The 13,911-nt window shown below is 46.5% G+C and overlaps 1 protein-coding gene across 1 annotated transcript in view; it reads right to left on the bottom strand.

The window, feature by feature from the left end:
- Positions 1 to 504: 504 nt before the first annotated feature.
- LOC140676661 (uncharacterized) overlaps positions 505 to 13,911 on the bottom strand; it is a 48,342-nt gene continuing 34,935 nt past the window's right edge. The window contains exon 13 of the mRNA XM_072915695.1: positions 505 to 653. Coding sequence (XP_072771796.1) covers positions 621 to 653 — 33 coding nt within the window. The 3' untranslated portion in view covers positions 505 to 620. The remainder of the gene's footprint in view (positions 654 to 13,911) is intronic.

Below are 13,911 nucleotides of genomic sequence, written 5' to 3' on the forward strand. Positions count from 1 at the left end.
TTCCCTCCTGATCTCGCTCGTTTGTTTTTTTCCTCATGCCTTTTTCCTGATCCCATTTTGTCTCTCGTTCTCCCTACAGCCACCCGTGTCTCAGCTTTCACTGTGTGCCTCCGCTGCTGCTTTTCCCTCCTGGACCCTGTTTGCTCTTCCTGATCCTTGACCCCGTTTTGGACTTCCGGACTTCTCCCTCCTGCCTACGACCCCGCTCGGACTTTGGACCTCTTTGCTTCTTCCCCTTGGACTTGGACGCTGTACATCCAACACGCACCTCAACAGACCTTACGGTATTTACATATGGTTAATTTCCACACGTAGTTTTCCATTCAAACGCATAGTAGCATACACACCCCATGCACTCATCAAGCACTCAATAAATCTGTTGAGCTTGATCTACTGTCGTCGTGCCGTCTCCTTCCCCAGTCCTACACAACAATATCATGGTCAAGCAAGTGTTGCAGGTTGCTGGCCTGACTTTTTGCAAGCTGCAGAATGTGTGTTACAGTCATCAATGTTAACCGAGGTTTACCTAGTGGACGGGGAAGCTGTGTGGCTCCAGCTGCCGGCAGTATACCGTAGAGTTTTATTTTCTCATGGAAGGTCATACAGGAATTGGAAGAAGCTCATGGGAAGGAAGGACGAAATGGCGGAGTTTCCTGAAGAAAGATGCAGGAATTGTTGTCAGATATAAAGTTTATAGGTGAACTTAATTTGACGGTCTCTAAACTTTTGAATGCACAACATTTAACGTATCTGTTTCACATCCCTTTTTTTTCTTTGGTAAGTCTCTCAATTTCACAGAGTCAGTTTGACCACAGGTTTTATCAGTCTGCCTGAGCGTGTGTACAGTCCATCTTTTGCAGGAGGTGGACGAGCATTGAGTGTTGGTGAAACAGTGTCAGTAGTAATGACGGGGGAAGGCTGCTGCGTAGCAGTGTCAAGTAGCTGTCCATCTGGAGGTAGAGTTGCTGTGTCTCCAGTTGGCTCAGGAACCTATTGCAGGTGACGACGGTTGCGCCTCAATGTCGCCCCCTGTTGAGTCTCGATGATGTATGATCTTGGCGTTGCGCAGTCAGCGGTGATGACAGCGGGTGTTCCCCAGGCGTGCTGATTGTCCAGTTTGACGCGGACAGGATCACCAGGTCTCAGCGACGGCACGGGCTTTGTTCCATGTCGGAGGTTGAAGTAGAACGCGTGTTTCTCCTTCTCCTCTGCATCTTTGCTCCTGACGGTTTTCAGGTTAGGCCATACTTGCTAACCCTCCTGGATTTTCCGGGAGACTCCCGAAATTCAGCGCCTCTCCCGAAAACCTCCCAGGACAAATTTTCTCCCGAAAATCTCCCGAAATTCAGGCGGACTCAGGTCCATGCGGACCTGAGTCCGCTAACCCACAATATAAACAGCGTACCTGCCCAATGACGTTATAACTGTAGAATGATCGAGGGCAGTTTCATTAACGTCCTCCCAGCGCGGTAACAACACACAACAATCAATCAATCAATCAATCAATCTTTATTTATATAGCCCTAAATCACAAGTGTCTCAAAGGGCTGAACAACAGCAGTCACGTTTTTGTCTACCGTAAAGCAGTTTGTCTGCCGTAAACAGAAATGTTGTGACACTCTTAAACAGGACAATACTGCCATCTAGTGCATTTGATGAAAGCACTTGTGTGTGTGCCACACAGCAATGCATCATCAGAGAGGGTGTTCAGCATGGTTCGAAAAATAGTGACAGAGAATAGAACAAGGATGGACAATTCAACCCTTAACTCAACAATGAGTAGATGAGTGTTTTGTGTGTGTATATGTGTAAATAAAAGAACACTGAAATTCAAGTATTTCTCAAATTATATTTTTCAAATTATATTTATAGCCAGAATTCACTGAAAGTCAAGTATTTCTTATATATATATATATATATATATATATATATATATATATATATATATATATATATATATATATATATGAAATACTTGACTTATATATATATATATATATATATATATGAAATACTTGACTTAGTATTTCGTCAAGTATTTCTTATATATATATATATATGAAATACTTGACTTAGTATTTCGTCAAGTATTTCTTCTATACATATATATATATATATATATATATATATATATATATATATATATATATATATATATATATATATATATATATATATATGTATATATGAAATACTTGACTTAGTATTTCGTCAAGTATTTCTTATATATATATATATATATATATATGAAATACTTGACTTGGTGAATTCTAGCTGTAAATATACTCCTCCCCTCTTAACCACGCCCCCAAGCACGCCCCCCCTCCCACGCCCCACGCCCCCCACCTCCCGAAATCAGAGGTCTCAAGGTTGGCAAGTATGGGTTAGGCCATCTAGGAAGTAGGTTTTTCTCAAGTGTTGGAAGTGTTGTTTTTATCTTCCTGCCCATAAGCAGTTCAGCTGGGCTTGCACCGGTGGAGGTGCAGGGTGTAGAGCGGTAGCACATGAGATCGAGTAGAGGATCTTTTTGTTTTAGAATAGTCTTTGCAATTTGGAGTCCTCTCTCAGCATGTCCGTTTCCTTGTGGATGATGGGGACTTGAGGTAATGTGCTCAAAGTCGTACTCTCTACCGAACTCTCGGAACTCCTCACATGTGAACTGGGGCCCATTGTCACTAATTACTTGGTCTGGGCAACCGAATCTGGCAAATACTGCTTTTAACTTCAACACCACCTGTGAGGCAGTGGTTGTAGGCATGTGGAGTATCTCGAGGAACCTGGAAAAGTAGTCTGACACGACGAGGTAAGTATGTTTGTTATGATCACATAAATGCATAGCAATTCTCTTCCAGGGCCGGTCAGGTAGAGGGGTAGAGATGAGGGGCTCTTTGCGCTGTGTGGGTCTCATCTCATGACAAACCTGACAGGTCTGGATTTTCTGCTTGATTTCAGCTGAGATGCCAGGCCACCACACTGAAGTTTTAGCCCGCTCTCTGCATTTTGACAGTCCTTGATGTCCAACATGGATTCGATCCAGGACATCTGCTCTTAGAGGGCTTGGGATTATCATGTGATGATTCCGTTGTACTCCGACAGTTCACTCCTTATAGGGTAATAGTCTTTGATGGCAAGTGGAACATCAGCCACATAGTCCGGCCATCCTGACTTGACACATTTAAGCACCATCTGCAAGTTGCTGTCAGCTGCTGTGGCTGCTCTTATGGTCCCAAGCTTTTGTGGTGTAGCTGGCATGTTGTCAACAACGGCTGAAATATAACATTCCACATCCGAGTGAGTGTCGGTCACCTCTGTCACGTTCTGCAGTGGACTACGCGACAGGGTGTCCGCTAGAGTCAAGGTCTTTCCTGGTGCATATTCGGCGGTTGGCTTGAATCTCATTAGTCTCATTAACAGTCTCTGGCACCGTATCGGAACATTATCCAAATCTTTCTTGTTCATTAGCGCCACCAAGGGCAAGTTCTCAAGGCCCACAAGATACTTCTCAAACCTTTCACATGCCCAGACGCTTGCCAGGCACTCCTTTTTGATCTGGGCGTACCTGGTTTCCGCCTCAGACAGACGACGTGAGCAATAAGCGACTGGCTTCCAGTCTCCATCGTGTAGTTGCAGCAGCACTCCGCCGATGTCGTAGCTACTAGCATCAGCCGACACTGTTGTAGGTCGATTCACGTCGTAGAACTTTAGAACTGGAGAAGTAGACAGGATGTCCTAGATGCGCTGGAACGCCTCCTGCTGTGCATGGTCCCACGTCCATTCGGTTTGGGATCTCAACAGTTCATAAAGTGGCTGGCCCACTGTTGACAGATTTGGGATATATATTCACAGGAACGTGAACATTCCAAGGACACGTCTGAGTTCCTGTACGTTCTGTGGTGGTGGTAGCTCTCTGATGGCTTCGACTTTATTGGGATCCGGTTTCACACCTGTTTTGTCAATCACTTGGCCAAGGAAGTTAAGTTTTTCCACATCTGCCACATTTAGGCATTTTGGTGCTTCTTGCTGTCCACTTTCCCTTTTATTTCTCCACTGTTGTTTTTCTCTATATGCAAATTTCCCACGTCCGCGGGCGATCTCCTGCACCGCCGTGCACGCCTCTCCTTGTTGCTGGTGCACTTGTGCATTCACCTCTTCGGACTGGCGAACAGTCTGTATAGTTTGGGTTAGCGTCAAACCAGCCTCCAGCTGCAGTTTGCGTGAAAGGTCTTTGTCCACAATACCCACAACTATGCGGTCACGAATGTGGTCGTCCCTCGCTGCTCTAAAGTCACAGTGTTCGGATAAATCATATAGAGCTCTGATAAACATTTCAACTTTCTCACCGGGCCACTGTCCTCTCTGGTAGAAACATGCGCGCTCGTGGATCACGTTCCGTTTGGGATAAAAGTACTCGTCGTATTTTCCTAACACAACGTCAAACTTTTTCTGATCATCCTCTGACAACGTGAACGACTTGAAATGTTTTCAGCCCTTGGACCCATAGCATATATCAGGCAACTGACCTGTACTTCGCTGTCCTCCTTTGCTAGTTTTGTTGCTATGGGATACCGTTGGAAACGTTGTTTCCAATCTCCCCATTCATTTGGTCGGTCCAACGCAAAACTATCCGGAGGATTAAACTTGGCCATTTCCTTTCCGCGACGTGATTGTCCGTTACTTCTGACACCATGTAATAATGTTCAAAAACAAAAGGTATATCCAATGAATAACTTTACTCAGATTTTAGCAGGGTACACACATGTGACGAACACTTTTACGACTCACCACAAAACCATAGCAACCACGCTAGCAACGCACCTCCTTTACGGCAGCTGTCGCAACGTCATTAAAGCAACAGCAGCACATACATATACACGCAACTTATATGACACTCATGACAGACGGGTGGACGTCCAGGGGAACTAGGTGACGATAAGCGCTCACTTCTTCACAGCAGACTGGCAGATGACAAGACACGCCCCGTCTACGGGAGTCACCTTGCTCAGGTACTGACACAAGCAGTGGAGGAATGGAAGATAAAGATATCCCAGTCACACGTGATAATGCCCAAAATCAAATAATTGCAGTGAATGAGGCAGGACTGGAACCACAGTTAGGTGCTTTGCACATGTAGTGAATTTGGCATCACAGAAGGGAATCTCACTCAATAGGATGGAGCGCCTCCTTGGGAGGATCAGGAAGGAGGTTTCCTACTTCCACCCAAGCACAACAGCTGCTCATGTGCTTAAGACAAAACAAGAAACGCTAAAGCTGCCTACTCATACACTCATACATGATGTCCCAACAAGGTGGAACTCCACTTATGATATGTTGGAGCAGCAAGTGTGACAGGATGTACATTTAGTTACTAGTAGAATACAGTTACGAGTAGAATACAGTGATTGTAAGTAGCAAAGTAAGCTCTTGAGTTGTATTACTATGTCATTTTATATTCACAACTTAAAAATGTTTATTGTTAATGACAACAGTAAAGCACCGTTATTTGTAGAATATGGAGCTAATGTTATTGTAATGCCAGCATTAATAAGAGCCATTGTAGTACTGGACGGCTCCAGCAGGGGGCGCGTTGTGCTGAGAGCTATACTAGGGGACACGTGACTTCCTGCTTGCAGTCAATACAGACGTGAGCAGAACCAAGTTGTGTCCTCGTATCTGTATACTCAAACATCTCCCTTCTCAGGTACAAATGTTTTTATGTACATAGTTCTACCCTGAATGTATCTTTATAGTGTTTCAACATGTTTGAAAGAGTATATTTTTATGATATGTGTCTTGTCTGTCTATCTGTGTTGGCCCTGCGATGAGGTGGCGACTTGTCCAGGGTGTACCCCGCCTTCCGCCCGATTGTAGCTGAGATAGGCTCCAGCGCCCCCCGCGACCCCAAAGGGAATAAGCGGTAGAAAATGGATGGATGGATGTCTTTTCAGTCGACATGGCTTTATACATGACCAAGCTAATGCTAAAGCTAATTGCACTGCCGATGACCAAGCAGATGCAACAGTGTTAAATATATAGAAAGGTACTGTGCGTAGTTAATTATTAATCTGTGTATATTGCTGATGAAATGTGTATTTACTACAGTTTCTGGGACTAATTCAGTGTAGTTTGTTTAATCTTAAGGAATGATAAGTGTTTTTTTTACTAAAACAATATAGGCTTACTGTAGTGGGTGAACCTTTGTATTTACTTGTTGAGACATCTTCAAATACTGTTACAATAAGGTAAAGTCTATTAGTGCAAAGAACAGGAAAACCTACTCGATTATTTGAAAGTAAAATCTGTATGATAATACTGGAGTGCATTTTATGTTTGTTGCAATACTGTGTACTTGTACATGTTTGGTGTTTGATTTGTTGGCAGTCAATACAGACGTGAGCAGAACAAAGTTGTGTACTCGTATCTGTATACTCAAACATCTCCCTTCTCAGGGCGATTACACAAGCAGCTATATACTCTGCATTGACCCACAAGACCCTGAAGACAAATGTCAAAGATATCATCCAGTCTGATGATGATGAGAGAGCGGCAGAGGAGGTTCTCCAGGTGCTTGAACCCCTCAAAACTGTTACATCTCTACTGAGCACTGAAACTTCACCATCTGTGTCAATGATCCTGCCACTGAAAACAAGGATTGTACAATCCATGGCTCCAAGTGTGGAAAACAGCACCATCACTCCAGATGTCAGTCTTTATTTCACTACCTATGTTTCAAGGAAGATGATATGCCTTATGTTGTACTTTAAGTTGTTTTTTATTAATGGTCGTTGGTCCAAGTTTAAAGAAAGGAGAAGTGCCTTTTATGTTGCACTGTTTTTCATTAATTATGTTAAAAAGAAGATACAAATGCATGTCAAGTTGATCAACAGATTGTATTATTCTCCAGTGCAACAACAGTACTGAAATGAAGGCTAAAAGGGCATTAATGGGAGCTTTAAAAAAAAAGAAGAACAAAATAAATAACTAAATAGTTACTTTTCACAGTAACAAATTACTTTTTGGTGTAAGTAACTGAGTTAGTAACTGAGTTACTTTTGAAATAAAGTAACTAGTAACTGTAACTAGTTACTGGTTTTCAGTAACTAACCCAACACTGCTGTTCAGTATGTTTTTCTGTAAAAATACTTTTTAAAAAAATGCACCTGCTGTATATTTTACAGTTAAGCTGCTTAATAGAGAATAGCAAGTTGTGTAAAAAGCATACTTGCCAACCTTGAGACCTCCGAATTCGGGAGATGGGGGGGGGGATTTTTTGAGGGGGCGGGGGTGTATATTGTAGCGTCCCGGAAGAGTTAGTGCTGCAAGGGGTTCTGGGTATTTTTTTCTGTTGTGTTTATGTTGTGTTACGGTGCGGATGTTCTCCCGAAATGTGTTTGTCATTCTTGTTTGGTGTAGTAGTTCATACGGCCACCCTCAGTGTGAACTGCATGGCTGTTGATCAAGTATGCATTGCATTCACTTATGTGTGTGTTAAAGCTGCATATATTATATGAATGGGCCTGTACGTGTCACGGCGCGGATTCGAACCCGTGTCTCTCATAATTCTGAGTGTCACAATTCCTCTTCTGGCTGCTCGCTCGGACACGCCCCCGCTCACGCTGGGCAGCGACAAGGCTGCCGGCAATCACTCATCATCACACCTGGGCTTGACGAGAGGGAGCGGCATAAAGAGACAGCGAAGCCAGGAGACCTTTGCCAGAACGTAGCCAATCTCACCTGAGTAAGCATCACGTCTGGCACCTCTCCCTCGTTCCTTGCTCGCCTTCATTGTGCTCTTTCTCGTTTCTGTTTTGATGTCTTTTGTGTCTTCCACAGTGTTTTCCGCGATCGTGTCTTGCCTCACGACCTCCTCCCGGATTGTTGCTTGCCTTCCCCGATCCTTGACCACTGTTTGGACCCTGACATCGTTGCCTCTCTCCAGCCCCCGACTGCTTGCCTTCCTGCTGACTACCCCTTCGCCTTCCCCTTTGGATTCGACGAAAGATACATCCAACACGCACCGACAACACCCTCTGGTAAATTCTACATTGTTAATTCCACACATAGTCTGCATTCACTCACTAGTGGTAGCATACACTTCCCACACATTCATCAAAGGTTTAAATAAACCTTCAAAAACGCAGTTCTGCCTTGGTGTCGCCTCCTTCCCTTTGTCTAGTACACAACAGTACGTTCTGGCCAAAAACATGGCGGAACCAGGCGACACCCGAGAAGCCCTGTCTCGATCCCCCAGGACTTCTGGCTTGTCCATGCTTAGTGCTGTGGTTAACGAGCACCAAGAGCGTTTTATTGCCCTTGAGGACAATTTTGAGAGAGCTTTTTCTAAACTTCACTCTAGGCTGGACTGCCTTATGCCTAGAGTGACCCCCACTGCAGCTACCCCGCAGCTCACTTCCCCAGTCCAAAGACCGGAACGCTGCGGTCTGGAACGAGAGCCCAAAATAGCTTGTTCTAGACCCTTTGAGGGTGATTTTGAGCTGTGCAGGGGATTTCTTGTTCAGTGTGATCTTATTTTTCAACACCAGCCTTCACGCTATTCTTCTGATGGGGCTAAGATCGCTTTTATTTTTGCCCTACTCACGGGACCTGCACTCAAGTGGGCTACGGCTGCCGTGGACAGGACCTTGGGGCTAAGCACAGACTATGCTGCCTTCCGGGCTGAATTTCGGGCCGTATTTGACCACCCCAAGGATGGGGGGGATGCCGCGGGACACCTACACTCCATCCAGCAGGGACTTCGCTCGGTGGCGGCCTACACTCTGGAATTCCGGACCCTGGCGGATGACAGCGGATGGGACGATCGGGCACTCCAGAGCGCGTTCCGTCGAGGACTTTCGGAGGAGATTAAGGACGGACTACTGAGGGACCTCATCGAACTTGCACTCTTGTTCGATCAGAGATTGACGGAACGTGCGGCTGAGCGAGCCCAGGGAGCCACAAGGATCAGTACCCGGCCTCAACTGCTACCCACTTTTGAAGCTCCAGCCCCGCTACATATGGCTCCAACCACCATGCTGACAGCCCCGGAGCCCATGCAGTTGGGAAGGACTCGGCTGACCATTGAAGAGAGAGAGAGAAGGTTCAGACAACGTCTTTGTCTTTACTGTGGTCTAACCGGACATATCCTTCGTTTTTGTCCGGCTAAACCAAAAGACCAGGCTCGCCAGCTGAGGGGGTCCTGGTGAGCCATACTTCTTTTCCCCAAGATAAGGAAAACCCCGACTTCGTGATACCCGCTACCCTAGCGTGGGGCTCTAAATCTATCCAAGTAAAGGCTTATTTGGACTCTGGAGCCGATGAGAGTCTCCTGGACTATGAATTTGCCCAAAGGATGGGCATTCCCCTGGTCCACCTGAACCGGTCACTTCCTGCTCAAGCCCTGGACGGACGACCTTTGGGACCCATCAGGTTTCGTACTGAACCCATTACCATGACCATTTCAGGAAACCACAGCGAGACCATCAGTCTTTGGGTTCTGGAGACCCCCGTCTCCCCGCTGGTGCTGGGTAGATCTTGGCTCCGTCAACATGACCCCCACGTCTCTTGGTCTTCTGGCAGGATCTTGGCATGGAGCACACCCTGCCACGCTAACTGTCTCAGGGCTGCCTCCCCTCCGGTCCACGTTCCCAGTGTTGCTACCCCCCAGACAGATCTGTCCCGTGTACCTGCCTGCTACCATGACCTAGCGGAGGTTTTCAACAGGGAGCAAGCACAAGGTCTACCCCCGCATAGGCCATACGATTGTGCTATTGAGCTACTCCCGGAGGCTAAGCTACCTGCAAGCCGGCTTTATAATCTGTCACTCCCCGAGAAAGAGGCCATGAAGACATACATCACGGAGGGTCTAGCTTCGGGAATCATCACTCAATCTAAGTCTCCACTGGCAGCTGGATTCTTCTTTGTCTCCAAGAAGGACGGTTCACTCAGGCCTTGCATCGACTACCGTCATCTCAACAACATTACTATTAAGAACAAGTACCCCCTGCCTCTTCTCAACTCATCCTTCGAACCATTGGCACCAGCCACCATCTTGTCTAAATTGGATCTCCGGAACGCCTATCATCTTGTGCGGATTAAGGAAGGGGACGAGTGGAAGACAGCGTTCAACACCCACCTTGGGCACTTCGAATACCGGGTCATGCCTTTTGGACTCACGAACGCCCCAGCTGTTTTTCAGGCCCTCGTCAATGACATTCTGCGTGATATGCTTGATAAATTTGTCGTTGTTTATCTTGATGACATTCTGATTTTTTCCCAGAGTTTGGCTGAACACTAGGAACATGTTAGACTCGTACTCCAGAGACTTTTAGAGAACCGGCTCTTTGTCAAGGCCGAGAAGTGCAACTTTCACACCTCTTCAGTGGAATTCCTCGGTTTTGTAGTCGAGAAGGGACACATCCGAGCCGACCCCAAGAAAGTGGATGCTGTAGTGGATTGGCCTCAGCCATCTTCTAAAACGGAGTTGCGGAGATTTCTCGGCTTCGCTGGATTTTACCGATGCTTCATCCAGGACTTCAGCCGGATTGCCGCACCACTCCATGCCCTCACCTCTCCTAAAGGTTTTTTTGTCTGGTCTCATACTGCTAACAAGGCTTTCGAAGAGCTGAAGAAGAGATTCATCTCCGCTCCTGTCCTCGTCCACCCTGACTTGGACGTTGCCTTTCTTGTGGAGGTGGACGCTTCAGATTCCGGGATTGGAGCTGTACTTTCTCAACGCTCTAAGATTGACAATCTCATTCACCCAGTTGCATTTTTTTCCAGACGCCTATCCCTGGCAGAGCGGAACTACGACGCTGGGAACAGAGAACTGTTGGCGGTCCACGAAGCTCTTGCCAAATGGAGACACTGGTTGGAGGGGGCTCGTCACCAGTTCCAGATCCTAACTGACCACAGCAATCTCCTCCACATCCGCTTTGCCAGGAGGCTGAATAATCGACAGGCAAGATGGCAACAATTTTTCTCCCGCTTCGACTACTTGCTGTCTTTCAGACCTGGATCCAAGAACGCTAAGGCGGACGCTCTCTCCAGAGTGTTTATGGAGGAACCTTCTGAGCGCCCAGTGGATGTCCCCATTCTTCCTCCCTCTCGCATTGTGGGGATGGTTTCCTGGAAAGTGGAGGAACTTGTTAAAACTGCACTGCGCTCCAATCCAGGACCTGGGGGTGGACCACCCAACAAGCTCTTTGTCCATCAGGAACTGCGATCCAGAGTCCTGGATTGGGGCCACTCTAGCCTGTTTTCGTGCCATCCTGGATTCCAAAGAACCCTTTCACTGCTTCGTAGACGCTTCTGGTGGCCATCCATGGCCAGAGACACGTGTGAGTTTATCGCAGCATGTTCTTCTTGTGCCCGCAGCAAAGCATCACACAGACCCCCAGCTGGTCTCCTTCACCCGCTCCCCATCCCTGCCCGCCCTTGGTCACACATCGCCTTGGATTTCATCACAGGATTTCCAGCCTCCAGAGGTAACACTACCATATTAACCATTGTAGACCGATTCTCCAAAGCAGCCCATTTCCTTCCTCTTGGCAAACTACCTTCTGCTTCGGAGACGGCTGACCTCACCCTTCACGTCATCAAATTGCATGGTATCCCTGTAGACATTGTGTCTGATCGGGGCCCCCAGTTTTCTTCACAAGTCTGGAGAGCCTTTTGTAGGGGGATTGGGGCCTCGGTCAGTCTCACTTCGGGATACCACCCCCAGAGCAACGGGCAGGCTGAAAGGGCGAACCAGAGCGTGGAGACCATGCTCCGCTGCGTCGCCAGTAAGAAGCCCACTACCTGGAGCAAGTTCCTTCCTTGGGTGGAATACTCCTACAACTCCTTGAGGAGCTCCGCTACCGGTATGTCACCTTTTGAATGTTCTTTGGGCTATCAAACCCCCTTGTTTCCCCAGCAAGAATTGGAGATTGCAGTGCCCTCTACTAAGGCCCACATAAGGAAGTGTCAGAGGGTGTGGAGAGCCGCTCGAGCAGCCTTAGAGAAGGCTTCTGCAAAGATGTGCTGCAACGCCAACCGTCATCGCGTCCCGGCTCCATCCTATCGGCCGGGCCAACAAGTCTTGTTATTGGCCAAGGACCTTAATCTTCAGGTACCTTCTAAGAAGTTAGCACCCCGTTACGTTGGTCCATTCCCCATCATCTCTATAATTAACCCCGTATCTGTCAAGCTAGCTCTCCCACCCTCGGTTAAGAGACACTCGGTAGTACATGTTTCACATATAAAACCGGTAGCGGAGAGCGCTCTGTCTCCCCCTGTCCCTGCCCCCCCTCCCTCTAGGTTCCTGGAAAATGGAGATCAGGTTTGGACGGTTAAAGAAATCCTCAGGGTCCGTCGACAGGGTAGGGGGCTTGTGTATCTGGTCGACTGGGAGGGTTATGGACCAGAGGACAGGTCTTGGGTACCAGCCTCCTATCTTGCCGATCCCTCACTTCTAGAGGATTTCTACCGCGCCAATCCTGATGCTCCTCGACCTTTGCCAGAACGTAGCCAATCTCACCTGAGTAAGCATCACATCTGGCACCTCTCCCTCGTTCCTTGCTCGCCTTCATTGTGCTCTTCCTCGTTTCTGTTTTGATGTCTTTTGTGTCTTCCACAGTGTTTTCCGTGATCGTGTCTTGCCTCACGACCTCCTCCCGGATTGTTGCTTGCCTTCCCTGATCCTTGACCACTGTTTGGACCCTGACATCGTTGCCTCTCTCCAGCCCCCGACTGCTTGCCTTCCTGCTGACTACCCCTTCGCCTTCCCCTTTGGATTCGACGAAAGATACATCCAACACGCACCGACAACACCCTCTGGTAAATTCTACATTGTTAATTCCACACATAGTCTGCATTCACTCACTAGTGGTAGCATACACTTCCCACACATTCATCAAAGGTTTAAATAAACCTTCAAAAACGCAGTTCTGCCTTGGTGTCGCCTCCTTCCCTTTGCCTAGTACACAACAGTACGCTGTTTGTATAGAGGAAAAGCAGACGTGGCGACAGGTTGTGGAAGGACGCTAAAGGTAGTGCCTTTAAGGCACGCCCCCAATATTGTTGTTCGGGTGGAAATCGGGAGAATGGTTACCCCGGGAGATTTTTGGGGAGGGGCACTGAAATTCGTGAGTCTCCCGGGAAAATCGGGAGGGTTGGCAAGTTGTGTAAAAAGTACTGAGACAGTTGGACATGTGCAAGGGTTTTGAATTAAGTTTATCTGTAAAATGTATACTGCATAATATAAATGTAAGGTATATCTTAATATTTTACCCAAAAGCTGCATATTGCTTATGTTTCCTGAGTACGGTAGTTTATAATTATTTATTTTTAAAATTGCGGGCTCTCTATGTGCCCTAAGTGACTGCTTTTGCCACTGGGGGCCCCCAGACATTGAGAACATCAGTGATAACATTCAAACATCAAGTAGTTTTACTGAAGTATGGAGAAGGGGTAAGATAAGATGCAAGTAAGCGTATGCTACTTCCTACTCCTTTTCGTATATGTTTGGATGGTATATATACATAAACTTGTGCATTACTATATTCTAATATCGAGGGCTGTCTTCTTCTTATAGTTGATTCTGATTTGCTAAATTTTGCCCACAGTTGATGATCAGTTGAATCAATGTTTTTTAAAAAGAGCAATAAACAGATTGTGGAATATGGTAGTAATTATACTGATGGATCACTAGGTGTCAGTAACGCCACATTAATGTGAATCTAGCCACTATCTGGTGATTCCTTCAAAGTGGTAGTGGTATCAGTTTATTTTGAACAATGCAATACAGCCCATATTTTCAGGTTTATATTATAGCATGTCCGAAAAGGTGTATTAGAAGTGAACTAAAGAAATGTATTTAAAAAATCCAGAGTTTCTTTGAAGTGAACAAAACAGAGATCACATTTGCGATTTTTT

This window comes from Nerophis lumbriciformis, linkage group LG22 (assembly GCF_033978685.3).
Source record: "Nerophis lumbriciformis linkage group LG22, RoL_Nlum_v2.1, whole genome shotgun sequence".
NCBI classification, from domain to species: domain Eukaryota; kingdom Metazoa; phylum Chordata; class Actinopteri; order Syngnathiformes; family Syngnathidae; genus Nerophis; species Nerophis lumbriciformis.